General features: G+C 41.9%; 1 protein-coding gene across 2 annotated transcripts in view; it reads right to left on the bottom strand.

The window, feature by feature from the left end:
• The window catches only part of LOC144493624 (ectonucleotide pyrophosphatase/phosphodiesterase family member 3-like), a 136,431-nt gene extending 119,444 nt beyond the window's left edge, over window positions 1-16,987 (bottom strand). For both annotated transcript variants that reach the window (XM_078212867.1, XM_078212868.1), the window contains exon 1: window positions 16,752-16,987. In XM_078212867.1, the coding sequence (XP_078068993.1) occupies window positions 16,752-16,895 (144 nt within the window). In that variant the 5' untranslated portion in view covers window positions 16,896-16,987. The remainder of the gene's footprint in view (window positions 1-16,751) is intronic.
• Window positions 16,988-17,729: the final 742 nt, after the last annotated feature.

Below are 17,729 nucleotides of genomic sequence, written 5' to 3'. Positions count from 1 at the left end.
TCATAAGTTTACCTTTCGTAACAAGTTACTGCAGGTTTGGATAGAATCGAGCGGTAATCCTCAATGGTCTGTTATTTCCTGACAGAGAAAATTATGATGTTTTTTACTTCAGTAAGCAGAAAAATGATTAACTATTCTTTTGGCTCCTTCCTGGGTGAGACTGGTTGATTCCTCCATCTCTAAGCTGTAAACTGATTTACCATGATGAATATCAGAGCTTCCATTGCACCAGGGCCCGTTTAGAAGAATAAATTTGTCATGTATAACATTTTAACTTCTTCCAACTTGTTAAAAAGGAAAATGGCTACAATGCATTTTTATCTACTGAGTAATGGTGTAACTGCAATATCTGCCTATGTTGTTAAATCAGGCACTCTTCAAGTTTACAGGAGATCACAATGGAAATCACATCGTCACTGCCTGTTCTGAGATGATGATGAGGATCATGGCAGAAATCAATTCATCAAAAAATCAACTTCCTTCATGACCAAGGGTCAAATTGAGGCAAGTTTTAAAATCAATCCAATTTAAGTATAGGACAAAACAAATGAAAAAGAACAGAGTAATCATTCGATTAGGGTCTTTACGTTATCAGAATTAAAAGTCTAACAATCATTATCATTTGTTCATTGTGTTGATGAAATGTGACTTTGGACCATTCTTAAATCTTGTCATTTTACATATTAATTCAGTTAGTCTTGCTGAAAAAGTGGTTTTGCTGAAACTTTTTGTTTTGCACTCATCAGGACAATTGCAAAAATACTAATTTCAGCAGAAACAACTTTATACTATATGAGAAGAAAGTGCAGACTGGTTGGCAAGTGGACTCAAATTGGTAGAGGCAATGCCACGGCAAATGAACCAGGTAATGGCGACAGACAGTTCACTGCCAAGCATAATTTGAACATTTGAACCAGGCAGTTTGACTCTGATCAAGGCAATGCCTTGACCAATGAACAGCTATCACTTATTTTGTTTAGCTGAAACAGGTGCAGGGTGTACATGTTTTTTATTTTTTTTGAATTCCATAGTTGGTAGCCACTATCAGATCTGTCTGTGGGAAACAAGTAGTGAAGTTTGGCAGCAATCTTGTAAAATAATCTTGATTGTCTGTTCTCGAGTGACTGCAAGTAATTAGGGTCAAGAATGGCTTTACAAACCCTTTTTTGTTCAATGGCTTTACATTGCTCCATTGTTTCAAAAGTGCACAAACAAAAGATGTGAAGGTGGTTACAAGATCATTGTTTGATAAAGGAATGGTATTTCAGCTTCCAAAGCATGTTGGCTTGTTGACATGCGAGATTCAATGTGAACACTTCAATAAGTATTATGGGTAGCAGGCAAGAAAGTGGAGTTAAAACCAGAATCAGATCAGACATGATCTTATTGAATGACGACAGACTATAGGCTCAATGGTCCAAACTCGTGCTTCTATTTCTTATGAAATGTATGGTATGCTTTGTCTGTATAGCGCGCAAGAAACAATACTTCTCACTGTATACTAATAAATGTGACAATAATAAACCAAATGATTCACTATCTACCTATACATTCAACAATTTCCCTACTAAGGAGATGTTCCAATAATCTTCAATCTATAACTATATATTTTCAACAGCTGACCTTATCTCAGGCAGCAAATGACAATGGATGACATTTTAATTACCATAATAGTACCTATTCTATACATTGTGCAAGTATGAGTTTGCATGTTCTCCCCATAGCTGTGTGGATTTCCTCTGGGTGCTCCGGTTTCCTCCCATAGTCCAAAGATGTGCAGGTTAGGTGGAGTTGCTGGGATAGAGTGGGGGATTGGACCGGGGTTAGATGCATAGTCAGTGCATACTCAATGAACCGAATGGCCTCCTTCTGCACTTTTGGGATTCTATGATTGTGGAGTGATACTAATCTGAATCACCAAAAAATAAATATGACCAACATACCTAGACAGTGGACACGTTTATGTTAATTTCTAAAATGCAAAATTCAGGCATATTTTCTGTGCCTGGAATAACCAAATAATTATACTGCCACACTATGTTTTGGTATTATCGCCTGGGACTAACCTGGCTTTGTGCTACTGTCATCACTACCAACTTGCCTGCCAGACAGAGCAGGGACTGAAAGTCTCAAATTAGGAGATGTGAAAAGTATTGTAGAGGCTATTGGAGAGAAAGAGAAAAGTTTATTTGCATAAGTTATTTGTTATTTCTGTTAGTGATTTGGATGAAAATTTAGCAGGCATGGTTAGTAAGTGTGCAGATGACACCAAGATTGGTGGCGTAGTGGATAGTGAAGAAGGTTATCTAGGATTGCAATAGGATCTTGATCAATTGGGCCAGTGGGCTGATGAAAGGCAGATGGAGTTTAATTTAGATAAATGTGAGGTGATGCATTTTGGTAGATCGAATCGGGGCAGGACCTATTCAGTTAATGGTAGGGCGCTGGGGAGAATTGTAGAACAAAGATCTAGGAGGGCAGGTTCATAGATCCTTGAAAGTGGGGTCACAGGTGGACAGGGTGGTGAAGAAGGCATTTGGCATGCTTGGTTTCATTGGTCAGAGCTTTGAATACAGGAGTTGGGACATCTTGTTGAAGTTGTACAAGAGATTAGTAAGGCCACACTTGGAATAATGTCTTCAGTTCTGGTCATCTTTAGCCTTTCCGCAGCATGTTATGACTATGGGACAGGTGAGCTCCAAGCTAACTTTGCTTCCATATTGCACATTTTAAGAATTTTACTGTAACAAGCAAACTAGGAGCATCATTAACTAAACAATGCTTGTTTAGGAAACTTTAATAATATCCTTTCTATATTACAGAAAGGATATTATTAAACTAGAAAAAGAGTGTAGAAAAGATTTACTAGGATGCTACCAAGACTTGATGGTTTGAGTTATAAGGAGAGGTTGGATAGACTGGGACCTTTTTTCCTGGAGCAGAGGAGCTTAAGAGTGATCTTATAGAGGTCTATAAAATAATGAGGGGCATAGATCAAGTAGATAGTCAACATCTTTTCCCAAAGGCAGGGGAGTCTAAAACTAGTGGGCATAGGTTTAAGGTGAGAGGGGAGAGATACAGAAGGATCCCAAAGGGCATTTTTTTCACAGAGGGTGGTGAGTGTCTGGAATGAGCCCCCAGAGGCAGTGGTTGAGGCGGATACGATTTTGTCTTTTAAAAAGCATTTAGACAGTTACATGGATAAGATGGGTATAGAGGCATATGGGCCAAATGCAGGCAGTTGGGACGAGCTTAATGGTAAAAATTGGACGGTATGGACAAGTTGGGCCAAAGGGCCTTTTCCATGCTGTAAATCTCTATGACTCTATAACTGGAAAAATGAAGTTTTGAATAGCAAATACATGCTGACTGATCAATGTAATGTATAATTTAACATTAAAATGTCATGGAATTCTGGAACAAGGCAATTTATTTTGAGACTGGATGCCATTTAGCAGTAAAACAAAACCTGGAGTCTCTGATTTGCTGTGGCTGAAGATCATTATTGTTGGCATGGTAATTGTAGTCTATATTTTCACTTGCTTGAATATTAAACCATATTTTTAAAATTCTAAAACTTTTATTTAAACCTTTTTTTGAGAAAATAAACATTTCAGATCACACAGAGGATTAGTCTCCAGCTCTAATAGAACTACAGGCAAAAGGAACATTGTGGTTTGTTAAATCTTTTGTTTTATCACCTCTTTACCCAATTGAAGAACAAAAGACAAAGTGCGAAATTTTCTGGCCTTGCCACGGCATGTTTTACACAGTGGGAGGCAGCATGCTGTTCGCTGGCAACAGGATATTCTGGTCTGCTGCTGTCAATAGGATTTCGAATTGAATCCACCCTGGGGGGAACCCGCGGCAAGGGTGTGTTATCCAGGGGGCCAGGGGGTGGGGTGCAGAAGATCCACCGGTGTGAACAGCCGGTGAATTTTGGCCAAAGTTCCACATTTCACGATCACGGAACAATCCTAAGCATTTTACAGTCAATGAACAATGTTACAATCCCTGTACAGCCCAGTAACTTTAAAAAAACATTTAAACTTCCAGTAAATAGCTGACACAAGAGGTGGCATTTTACATACCCTCGCTGCGCACGTATTAGCGATGTGGGGGACACATAAAACGGACAGGTGCTCACACAACCACCTTCCTACCCACCACCAAACTTACCCCCATAATACAGGGATGGAAGAGTAAGGTGGGTGGTCACAAAAAAATTGGTAGACCACGATATTTAAAATGGCTAATAAAGGGTCAATTTGGCTTCTTACCAAGTCGCATTGCCTTGATAACACATTGCCTATGCCATAAAATATTTGGCATGGACAGTTGGACAGGTGTGGACAACATGATTTTTAAAATAATCTCTACAAGGCCAGGAAGGAAGGGGGGCTCTATCTTCAGGGGCTGCCTTTTGCCGATTGGGGTGTGCCCCCCACCCCCCGCACTAAATTTGAAAACCCCCCTCCCCTTTCTTTCTACTCATCCGCAGCAAAACCCAAACCCCCACCTCCCTTCATGAACTCCCATACTCTCCCTGCCCAAGACCTGTTTCTGGGATCCATGGGCCTTCTTCCTGTTCCTCTTGCAGTCCAAGCAGCGCCCACTTGTGGCACAGTCAGGACTGATGGAGCTGCCAGCCAATTGGATTGTTCAGCCTTCTTGCAGCATGTTATGACTATGGGACAGGTGAGCTCCAAGCTAACTTTGCTTCCATATTTCACATTTTAAGATTTTTACTGTAACAAGCAAACTGGGAGCAACATTAACTAAACAATGCTTGTGTAGGAAACTTATACTTTAAAACTACTGAACAGAATTTTCCCCTTTTACTTTTAACATAACCATATCCCATTTCACAGATATATTTTACACTGGCCCATGGGTAGATATACAATTCTCCCAGTGCCATGCTATAGAGGTTCTTAGCTCCCATGTATTTACTTCTGTTCATTTTCCTTTCCCTTTTAACATAAAAGCGGTCTTTCATAATGATGATTTTTCCTGGACTTTGTCCCTCTATCACAGTGAGGTGAATATTGCAGCCTCATTTTAAATCCTCACGAGTTTGGTTTTTCCAATCCAAGTGCAAATCTAGTCAGCATTCCTGCACAGTGAATCAGAGAGAGGTTTGTCCTCCAAATGTTCTCTCGCCCCCACCTCCCAACCCCCTCCCACCCCCCCCGCCGATCCTGACAGACTGACTAGTCCGTGAGATTCAGGAGTATTTTAGGAAGACCTGCAATCTCAAGGACTCTCTCCCCTTTTCAAAGCCCATCGTCATGACAACGTGAGTTACACAAGTCTTGCATCCATGTAGAAATGCTGATTGGCCTCGCACTCAGTTCGAGGACAACTGTCCCATACAACCAGTTCACGGACTCCCAGGATGTCTGTGTTTTTTGTAGCCTTGCAGAGTCTGTGGACCACACATGCATACTGCACTCCTTTTTAATTTTCTTAAAAGTTTGTTACTTAATTTTTGGTTGTACTTCAGTCCCACGTTCCTGATCTTTAGGCAGTTGGTACAGAGGGGCGGAGAGGGAGGAGGACCTCATGAACCGGCTCCTAGACCTGGCCAAATTGGCTATTAACAGGTCCAGGCAGCAGGCAAATGAGGGAGTCTATTATATTCGCAGCCAGCTGTCCTTGGAGTGGCTGAAACCTTCCATGTCCAGTGGGCACCATGGATAGTGGAGTGCTTTATTGAAGTTTCCTTCTGTTTTTGCTTTTCAGTTGCATAAGGGGCTGACCCTTTAATGTGGTCATTTGACCTTTTGTTAATTTGTTAACTTGTCCCCTTTTTTGTTAATTGTTTTATACAAAATACTATAATCTTACAAAACCTTGGATTTGTAACAAGTGTAGTCACTGTTGTAATGTAGCAAACATGACAGCCAATTTGCACATCACAAGGCGCCAAAATCAGCAAGTACTAATGACCAGATAATTGGTTTTAGTGATGTTGCTTAGGGAATAAATATTGAGCCACTATTTTACATCTTGAGACTTCTTAAAATGGGTCCATTTGTAATATATCTTTGGTGATTATGGTAGGCCTTCCCATCTAAGATTATGTTGTACAGACATTTAGAACATAGAACATAGAACATAGAAAGCCACAGCACAAACAGGCCCTTCGGCCCACAAGTTGCGCTGATCATATCCCTACCTCTAGGCCTATCTATAGCCCTCAATCCCATTAAATCCCATGTACTCATCCAGAAGTCTCTTAAAAGACCCCAACGAGTTTGCCTCCACCACCACCGACGTCAGCCGATTCCACTCACCCACCACCCTCTGAGTGAATGACATTAATTCAAACAACAGTATTCTTAGTCGAGTTGAGACTGTTATTTGCTGCAATTTGTATCTAGACTGAACCTGTATTTGAACTGGATATCAGCTTTCCTGCTTGTTTGCAAGATTGGTTTATTCCTCAAACTGGCATTCCACCATATCAAGTTGGTGCCCACATATCAGATTCAGAAGAAGAAAATTTACTTGTGCCATTATTCAGGTGTGGGGTCAGGATTCGCTAACTGCCTACATCATTTACACTGGAGGGAGGTAGCACCCACATTTGGTGCTGCCACCTCACTTACAGGATTGGAGGGCCAAGGGTCTGCCATGCTGCCCCTCTGTTCACAGAGTGTCAGGCAACAGTCAATAACCGGAACCCTCTCCCTAACAGCACTGTGGGTGTACCTACACCACATGGGCTGCAGCCATTCAAGAAGGCTGCTCACCACCACCTTTCCAAGGGCAGTTACAGATGGGCAATAAATGCCCACAACCCACAAATGAATAAAGAAAACAGCATATAAAGGAGTCAGGCCTCCTGTTCTTCAAAGTAAGTCTACTCCTCTTAAAAAGACAAGCTGCACTGAATGACAGGCTGCTGCTAAATACTATTGCTGTAATTCTAAACAAAATAAATACAACCCCAGGGAGGACAGGTGATAGAGAGGCACCACGGTTTTGTGGGCGATTTGAAGGCCCTGAAATAGATAGCCAAAGAGGTCAATGCCTAGCATCTGACTGAAGAACCTACAAAACCTCCAATGGACTCACACAAGAGATCAAGTCAGTGAATGCATTGTCACATAATGTCTCTTTCTCACCACTTCACCAGCCTCATGCTGCTTAATGCAACACATCTCCAGCACTCAGCTCTCAGTAACCCCTGCCACTTTGGATTTATGCCTACCATCCTGATACACGTGATTGCGCGAGTTTCCTCCGGGTGCTCCGGTTTCTTCCCACAGTCCAAAGATGTGCAGGTTAGGTTGATTGGCCATGCTAAAATTGCCCCTTAGTGTCCGGAGATGCATAGGTTAGAGGGATTAGTGGGTAAATATGTTGGGATATGGGGGTACGGCCTGGGTGGGATTGTGGTCGGTGCAGACTCGATGGGCCAAATGGCCTCTTTCTGCACTGTAGGGTTTCTATGATTCTATACACAGTTTCACCCTCACTTATGTTGCTAGCCTCACACTCACCTCCTGTTGTCTCCTTATCTCCCACAATCATCAAAATTCTTTCTTCTCTCTTACAGGTCAAAGTTGCCCACAATAGATAGGAGCAGAGCCAGTGGGGGATAAGAATGCCTGTACCATCTGAGCCCTATGGAGGAAATGCCTCTCCCTGTCATTGGGCCCACCGTGACACAAGACATTAAGGATAATGCGTGTTCCTACCTTATACCCTTTCTCAACTCTTAGTTCAGCCTCACCCTGCTATTTGACAGAATGAACAAGTTGCAAATGGAGTCAACATGAATAGCTTGCTTTCCTCCCCAACCCCTCTTTGCCTCAAATAGGGGAACGCTAATGAGGATGCACATTGAGTAGTTGAGTTCATCAGGTAGCCTGCCCGGCATTCTCCTGCCACTGTCAAGGAGCATGGAGGTGTCCGACTCCAAGTTGACAGAGTGCATTGTGCAGAGCTTTCAAAGACATAGACTCTATCTTCTGTCATGCTACAGACCCAAAAGCACTACAACTTCAATCCCCATACCCTGTTGCTGCCTTTGTGTTATGATCTCAAGGGAGATTAACTTTAAAAAGATTCAAACTCCCAGTTATGAATTGAAAAGAATACGTTTCCTAGGTTTCACATTTTAAACAAAAACTTTTACTGTACAAGAATTTAACAAAGCAAGTACTAACTTAACACAATGTTTAGTAAACACATTCCTTCAGCCTAAAAATCCTATGGGTCACTCCCCATTCTATTTTTATTACACCCAGGACTTCTATTATAGTCTCCAAGATCCTGCGGGTTCCTGCACTTCTCCAGGAACCAAACCAATGTGTGCCACAGTGCTCAGGAATTCATTTTACTTCTCAGTATTCCTGTTATTCTCCATAGTAGGAGATTTCTTGAACCCCTGCACTAACATTTGGCTAGGCGACCCTCCAATTCTCCTTCAGTGCCTCACAATTGTCAACACTCCAGCTCAAGCATGGGGTTCACTGCTTTCTTGCTTAGTTGTCTATAGCTCCAGGCAGCTTTCTCTCTTTGCCCATTTCCAAGCCGTTCCAGCTCAATATGTAAACTGCCCATTTCCGTGAGAGAACACACAGATAAACCCAAATCAAAAAAGAATCTCCCTACAATCTATCACAATGATAAAGTGGCACACCAAGATGTCCGAGATAGAGATGCAAACTGATCATGCACAAACCCATCCTTTACTTACCAGTTGCTCTCGAACATTTCTTTTATTTGGGGAACTACATGAATAATTTATACCTCTAATGGGACAACTGCAATCCAGGATCTTACTGGCCAGGACTTACTGGCTCCATTCCTAAGCTAAAAGAAGGCCACCCGTAGTCTATTGTTCCTAATCAATAACTCTCTTAACCCCTTTAGGTATACATGGACTATCCTTTGAATGGTCATTAAGTTAGGGGCACTTACCAGTTTCTCAAACTTGGATATTTTCCCCCATTGCAATTAGAAAGTCAATTCCCATACTAACACAATTACAATCCTAAAACATAGGAATCATGAAAGCAGATATTTCTTCAACAGTTTGAATGTATCACCTCCTTGTCTACCCTCCCTGTGAAGATGCAGCAATACTCCCTGCCAAAACCAGAGACTCACCACTCTCAGACACTTTACAATAGCAGAAGTTCTTCAAAATCGCATTACTTGCAAGTTGGGTGCGTGACCCTTTAAATAACACTTGTGCAAGCTCCATCATGTAGCTGAACACTTGATCTGTAGAGAGTGACATACAAATTTGTGATATGGACCTGCGCAGTTCAAATATGAGACATAAGCAGATCCGTTGGTTGAGCTGTGTGGCCTCATCATGAGGACGGCGACACAAGCACTTTGCAAGCAGGCATGCTCTTCAATTGCCATTCTAGAAGTAGCTGGCAGTGCAGCAATCAGCTTCCATAACTCCATTTCCAGTGGTGCTACAGTTTCTTGTTCTTTATCCCTGCAAAAGGGAATGTGTATGAGGACAAGGGAAGAGAGAAACACTGCAGAGAAAGATGCTTCGGGTACAACAGCAACTTGCATTTAAGAAGCACCTTTGACATAGTAAAATGTGACATCAAGCCACAGGATGAGATATTTGGGCAATGACCAAAATGTTGATCAAAGTGGTGGGTCTTAAGGAGATTCTTAAAAGGAGAAGAGGAAGAAAGGCTCAGGGTAGGAATTTCAGAGCTAAGGGAAGTAGCCAGGTTTTTAGGTGCATGATATTTGAGAGCAAAGTCCACAGCAGCTATTTGCTGACTTACCTTCCATCCAGCCAGGATTTGAAGGAAATCAGGTCAGTTTTGTGTTCTCATGGCACAAACTAGTTTATGATTGTTCATGTTTGGCATTAATCTGTCCTATTTTGTACAGAAAATATGGTGTAAGAGCAGTGAGGTCAAAGCCCAATTCACCGGGCGTTTTACAAAGAGTTGAAATTTAACAGCTAATTGTGTCAAAGTTAATTCAAAGTAAACCAATGAACCACTCGTGATAATTTTTGTTGTGAATTTTATTTTCACATATTGGATGGGATTTTCTGCTCCCTCCAAAGCATGTTTTGTGTCAGTGGAGATGACCCGCCATCGGCCAGCAGCAGGATCTCCCAGTCCCACCGCTGTCAACAGGGTTTCCCATTGTTCACACACTCCGCCGCCAGGGACCCCGCAGTGAGGGGTTCACCATCAACAGGATCATAAGACCATAAGGTAAAGGAGCCCAATCGTGCCCATTTAGCCCATCATGTCTGCACAGCCATTTGATCATGGCTGATAAGTTTCTCAACCCCATTCTTCCGGTTTTTCCCCCGTAACCTTTGATCCTCTTACCAATCAAGAATCTATCTATCTCTGTCTTAAATATATTCAATGTCCTGGCCTCCACAGCCTTCTGTGGCAATGAATTCCTCCTCATCTCAGTTCTAAAGGGTCGTCCCTTTACTCGGAGGCTGCACCCTCGGATCCTAGTCTCACCAGCAAGAATGTCCGGAAAACCCTGCCCAATGTGTATCTGTACATAAAAAGCAGCATTTTATCTTGTAGAAACTATTCTCAGATTGGAGAGGGTGGGGGAAGAGATCTTATAGGAAGACCTGACTGTAACGTTAGTGTGCCTTTAAGAAACTTTTTTTTAAAATTATGTTCTCTGCAGTTTGTAAGCAGGCTTTTTGGTTTCAGTGTGGCACTGCCTGCCCGCTTAGATGTCTTTTTATTGCTACTTTAATGGTTTAAATGAGGTTTTGTTTATTTTTATTCTGGGCCTCAGGAACTTGCTGGGATTTGTTTTACGATCCTGCATTGTGCGGGGAAGATTGATTGACAAGTCAAAATCAGGTGGTTTCTCTCCAGAAGAATCCATTTTCAGTTTTGGTTTTAGAATCAGAAGCTGTTCTGGTTGTCAAGTGACAGGCAGGTTTTCTCTCTCCCCCTGGTTTTCTAAGTTCTGCTGGCTAGTTGGCAGCAGGTTGCCTGGCCTTCCTGGAGTGAAAATTCTGCTGTTGGTGGTTTGCTTGTTAGTACCTAGAGTTTTTCTCTCTCCCTGGTGTTTTGGGAAAGCTTGTCTGTGTGTATATCAAAAGAACTGTAGCATCCAACCAAAGGACTAAGTTCCAGCATCACGTGAGTATTTGCATTTTCTGTGCTTAACCAATGGCAAGAGTTTTGTTTATAGGATTTGTTTGGATAGAACACAATATCATGGTTGTTTTCTTTCTGGTTTGTAATTGGTATAAGTTATTGCTAATTTTCTTTCTATAAAACTGTATTCTTAAATAAACTTTGTTTGATAAAAGCTCCCTAGTGGGTCATTTGAATCATATCTGAAATAAAACATTTCATGCTTACCCTAGCCAAATTCAAATTGCAAAACTTATGATCCAGGCAGACTTCATAAAACACTTGAGTTTCTGACCTGAATTATAACAGACAAAATTATAATGACTAACATAGAAAGTATGCAAAGATGCTCAAGGTACTTAAGATGCTAATCTAATTGAAACTCAACTTTTCTTCCTTCTTTCTGCAGCGTCAGCCATAGATGGCATCCTCGCCTCTAAATAAGAAGGCTGGTGATTCAAGTTCCACTCCAAAGACTGAAGCACAAAATCTAGGCAGATACTTTCAGTATATCCAATTCCCTTACTACCGTCATGACAATGGATCATAGCCCCAAATTGTTTACAGACATAATGAACTTAAGATAGATACGTTTTATTTTTAAAAAGGAGATACAAGCAAAAAACTGGCTCAGACTGCAAAGGAACCACTTGTTGGAAAATGCCTTGTGAATGACACTTAACCAACTAGTCCAGAGGGGATGGAATGCCACACCTTTTCAGACAGAGACACTTCAAAGGCAGAGATGCAATGTAAAAACTGAACTGTAATCTTCTGTGGAGATAATAGAGGCTGATTATCATCTCAGCAGAAACATCTGTGAACATGGTTAGAGTTGAAAGAAAGCAGTTCTGGGTGAATAATATTTGTTCTTTTCCCCCTTCCGGCAATACACAGGAAAATGCATTTAAAAACTACTGCAATCCTGGTCTCTATCTGCTAGTCTGGTGTTATAGTTACCATGCGCTGTGAGGTCACAGCTGAAGAACATCCACTAGGCATCCCTGCACTTGCAGGTAAAAAAGTCTCTCTCTCTCTTCATCTCTCATTGCTAGAAGCAAGTCACAGCTCAGCAATGCCACTGTTGAAAAGGAAACAAGGACAACTCCTCTCAGGTAAACCTCCAAACAACTGCTTAACTGCCAAAGTCAGCAGTACCACTGCAAACACCCAACTTAATCACCGCAACATTTCACCATCTACCCCTCAGGGATAAGCCAAAGGCTGACTCTCATGTCTTTTTGATTTTTATTTTTGGACTCACTTCTCATTTTTAATCTGTGTATGTGTGAGGTTTTTTTATTTTTTTTCTGCACATCTTAGTTACTAATAAACTCGTTCTTTCTTTAACTCAGGAAAGCCAAGTTGAACTGGTTCCTTTTAAATCATAAATAAATACATTTGGACTGGGAAAAGGTATCCATGAGGGAAGATATCCGTTTTAAATTAACCTTGTTGCGATTAAACGGGGAGGTTGAATAAAGAAGGGGAGCCAGTTCATCCCTCCTCACCCGAGAGCATAACAATTGAGGGATATCTCATTAAAATCAGAACAAACTGGGGGACCTTGCCCGGGGACTGGTCATAACATCTGCAACAGTTGTCTTTCAGGCAGTAAATTCCAGATCACAACAACTTGCATGAACAAAAATCTTCAACTCCCCTTACTTCATTGCCAATTAACCCAAACCCTTCTGGCAATGGTTTCTCTATATTTATTCTGATTAAAACAGTTAATCATTTTGAATAACTCTATTAAATTTGCCCTTAACCTTCTCTGGCACAAGGAGAACAACTCCAGTTCCTCTAGTCTCTGAAACCCAAAATTTCTATGCAGTACAAAGATTATTTTTTATACAGGTGAAAGAATTCACAATGTCGTGAGTTAATTCAAGTCACAAGCTTCTAATTGAAATTGCTGATGTGGTTGTGATCAATACGTAGAACTTCTGATTCATGACAATGATCCCTAGAAAATGTTACTGATTTGAGAAGCAGGTAAAACCATTGGAAGAAAGATAGCTTTGCATTTATATAGCATCCCCATGACCTCAGACCATCCTAAAATATTATAGCCAAATATAGCCAAAGCATAGTCACTGTTGTATGTGAAAAATACGGCAGCAAATTTTCACATAGCAAACACCCACAACCAGTGATGTGAAAACCACCAAATCATGTGTTCTCGAGATTTAAAGATAAATATCGGGGAGAACTCCACTGCTTTTCTTCAAGTAGCACAATAGAAATGTTTAAACACTGAATAAAATGCAGCGGTTTAAATGTGGCTGAACAAATTATCATTTTATACAATAGTGTAAACCTATTACTTTAACACTCGTTTGTATGTTTTAAACCAAAAGAAACTGCAACAGGTTCATTATTCCATTTACACTGGCAGGGGCAATGACGTGGGGTGTATGTAAACAAACCTTTTGAAGATGGTGGGCCAAGTTGAGAAAGTTGTTGTTTCAAAAAAGTATATTGGATTTATTAATAGAAACATGGAATGAAAAAACAAGGAAGTGCGCAAACCTTTATAATGCAGTGCTTTGACCACAACTGGATTATGGTCAAATACATTCAAATCCTGGCATCAGACTTCAGGAAGCCTTAGAGAGAGTGCAAAAAAATGATTTATTAGAATGGTGCCAAGAATGAGGAATAGCATCAAGTAATGCATAGAGCGTGGAGAAACTAAGATTGCTCTCCATAAAAAAAGAGAAGGCTGAGGCCCATGATAGAAGCTTTTAAAATGCTGAAGGGGTTAGGTGGGGTCGGTGTAGGAAAGATATGTCCATTCGAGAGGGAGAGCATGAAAAGAATAATAAACCCAACATATCATTCAGAAGAAACTTCTCTCCCCAGATGGTAGGAAATTAGGTGTGGTCATAGGTATCTAAGGGAGCTAGTTAATCACATTAGGGAGAAAGGATGAGATGAAGACAGGTAGGAGGAGTTTGTGTCTGTGTAGTAATTCGCATAAACATTTCTGTTCATTTATACCAGATACCAGGCAAGAAGCATGACAAATCAGAGACAGTGCAAGAGTCAAGAGAGGCAGTGGTGGTGTGAAGCTCGGAGTGATCCAGTGTGCCTGTACAAATACACTGTGGGTCAACAAAGGGGGCAGGGAGGGGATTGACAGTAACACTACGTTCTGCACCCTCCCCTTACCTTCTCCCCCTTTGTACTCTATGAACAGTATATATAGCGCGCAAGAAACAATATTTTCACTGTATACTAATCAATGACAACAATAAATCAAATCAAAGTTAGCATTAAAATTCTTCTTCAGAGTCTTTTAGTCAAAATCAACTTAAGCCCAAATAGGTAAATCTCATTAGAATACACCCTTATTTAAACAATCAGCTCCGGAAGAAACACTGAATCTATACCAATTATTTCTTTAAATTTTAACTGATTTAACCATCTTACACATACATCAGTCACAGCACTGTTTAAAATTCTGCAATCAGGAAATCTTTTCAAATGTGACAACTTAGACAATAAAAATGTATTAACATAAAACAGAAATTACAGAGCAGATGCCAGTAAAAGTAAATGCAGAAAATTTTAAAAAGGCTCGGAACATGACTCGGTTTTGCGATTGCGCCTGAAAATCAGGTTGTTACATTGAGAGCCCCAAAGAACAGGAAACTTGTCTCTGGATTGGGGATCATGGTTACGTTTGTGAACTGTACACTCACTCAGCCAGAGGATATATGTACGGATCTGGATATAAAAGTCCAAGGAGAACTGGCTGTAATGCAGTCACGCACCAAATTCACTTTCACTCATAAATCAGCAATTATTTAAAGTACATTCTGCTTGTCGGCAGTGTTTCTTACCACAATACAGGGGTAAGTGTACCCCTCATATACACAGACAAAACTAGAATTAAAATAATAAATAGCGAATAAAATTAATTTCAACTGATTGGTTACGAACTGAGAAACAAGTTTGTTGGGAAATACACTGCAGCTATTCAACATATTCAACACATGCTAACGGCTGTTCAGATACAACAATGAGTGCTTGGAAATCTGTCTGGAGTTGGACACAGTGGAGAGTTTTCTGTGAATTCTGAAACGATTACCTCTCTCTGCTGGGTGACCCCCCCCCTCCCCCACACCCCAGTGACCCACTCTCTCTTTTTCTGCTGAGTGACCCTCACAATCTCCACCGCCCCCCCCCCCCTCCCCCAGTCACCCACTGGGTATTAGCAGACATCTTTAACTTCTCTACACCAATCTGAGGTCCCTATCTGCTTCAAGAAGACAACCATCATCCCCGATACCAAAGAAAAGCCAGACAGCGTGACTTAATGACTATCGTATGGTGGCTCTGACATCCATCATTATGAAGAACTTTGAAAAGTTAGTCATGATCTCCCAGATTGCCTGGATCCACTACAGTTTGCCTATCGCCGCAACAGGTCCACAGCAGATGCCATCTCCCTGGCCCTACACTCAACCCTGGAACACCTAGATAACAAAGACATCTATGTCAGACTCCTATTTATTGACTACAGCTTAGCCTTCACACCATTATTCCTATAAAACTCATCTCCAAATTCCATGGCCTGGGGCTCAGCTCCTCCCTCTGTGACTGGATCCTGAACTTCCTAACCCACAGACCGCAATCAGTAAGGTTAGGCAACACCACCTCATCCATGATCATCTTCAACACTGATGCCCCACAAAGCTGTGTCCTCAGCCCCTTACCATACTCCTTATACACCTATGACTGTGTGGCTAAATTCCCCTCCAACTCGATTTTCAAGTTTGCTGATGACACCACCGTAGTGGGTCGGATCTCAAACAATGACGAGACGGAGTACAGGAATGAGATAGAGATTCTGGTGAACTGATGTGACAACAATAATCTCTCCCTCAATGTCATAAAAACAAAGGAGATTGTCATCGACTTCAGGAAGCGTAGTGGAGGACATGTCCCTGTCTACATCAACAGGGACGAAGTGGAAATGGTCGAGAGCTTCTCGGTGTCCAGATCACCAACAACCTGACCTGGTCCCTCCATGCCAACGCTATAGTTAAGAAAGCCCACCAAGCGCCTCTACTTTCTCAGAAGACTAAGGAAACTTGGCATGTCCGCTACAACTCTCACCAACTTTTACAGATGCACCATAGAAAGCATTCTTTCAAGTTGTATCACTGCTTGGTATGGCTCCTGCTCTGCCCAAGACTGCAAGGAACTACAAAGGGTCTTGAATGAAGCCAGGTTCATCACTCAAACCAGCCTCCCATCCATCGAGTCGGTCTACACTTCCCGCTGCCTCGGAAAAGCAGCCAGCATAATCAAGGACCCCACGCACCCTGGACATTCTCTTTTTCACCTTCTCCAGTCAGGAAAAAGATACAAAAGTCTGAGGAAACGTACCAACTGACTCAAGAGCACCTCCTTCCCTGCTGCCATCGGACTTTTGAATGGACCTACCTCGCATTAAGTTGCTCTATGACCCTAGCCATGACTGTAACACTTTACCCACCCAGTGACCCTCTGTCCCTACATGCTGAGTGACTCTCACGCTCCAGTAACACTCTCTCCATTGACTGGGTGACCCTTTAGCGCTCCCTTGCGCTACAGACTTGCTGCACTCACCGCAATGAGCACCCGGTACTTGGAGCTGTGCTGCTGTGAGCGGTTCTTCACTGACGGCTCCGAGGCTGGGGGTAGCATGGACGTCCGCTGCTCCTCGTTGGAGTACTGCACTTCATACCTTTGCCTGCCTTTCTCCGGATCCATGGTGCTCGCCTTTACCTCTTTGTGATCACAGAGCGCAACAACTGCACAAACATGTAAGGAGGATATAAGAGGCAGAAGGCCAGGGTGAATGAGCGAAAGGTGCCGTCAGCACGCCCTCTCTTTCTGTGAACGAACCAATCCCTCAGAAGGGTTGCTGCGGGGAGGGGACAGGCTGGGAACTGCTGCCGAGCCAGGAGCAACACACAGCTGTCTGAGAGCAGGTGAAAGCCCCCACACTATAGTGTAGCTGTAACACACAGGGGTCAAAGATAAGCTGCTGCAACTGTTGCAAACGTGTTTGCGACAGTTTACTTTTGTTGGAGTGCAATTGCCCCTTTGTTTTTTGCAAAAGGAGTTTAAATGCTAATGAAAAGTGATTTTTTAAAAACTTCATCAAAATTTAGCCTTCCTGTTGAATGGGCCTGCGCAGTGTTGGGGATTAGTAATTGGAAATGTCGAGATCTCAAATTAGATAGCGTTGATTCTTCTTTCAAATCGTACCCGGAAAGAGTTATTTTAGTCTTTTACCATACACGTTCAGAAAATCCAGAAAAACTGCAATAAATTTTCCATATGCTGTAAATAATTACTCAGCAGGTCAGGCTGTGGAGAGAAACAGAGCGAGCGTTTCAGATCAAGATGACCTTTCATGAGAATGGAATAAAAAGTAGTCAGAAATGTACGAGTTTTTAAGCTAGTGGTCGGAGTATAGGGCAGGAAGAACAAAAAGGGAAGGACCTTGGTAGGGTGGAGGGCAGTAGAGATTAAATGACATAAGATTTCATGATGCAACAGCCAAAAAGAGTGGCAGCGGATATGGGAAAGAAACTAAAG

The sequence above is a fragment of the Mustelus asterias genome, chromosome 5 (assembly GCF_964213995.1).
Source record: "Mustelus asterias chromosome 5, sMusAst1.hap1.1, whole genome shotgun sequence".
NCBI classification, from domain to species: Eukaryota; Metazoa; Chordata; class Chondrichthyes; order Carcharhiniformes; family Triakidae; genus Mustelus; species Mustelus asterias.
This window is presented reverse-complemented; position numbering and strand designations above follow the sequence as displayed.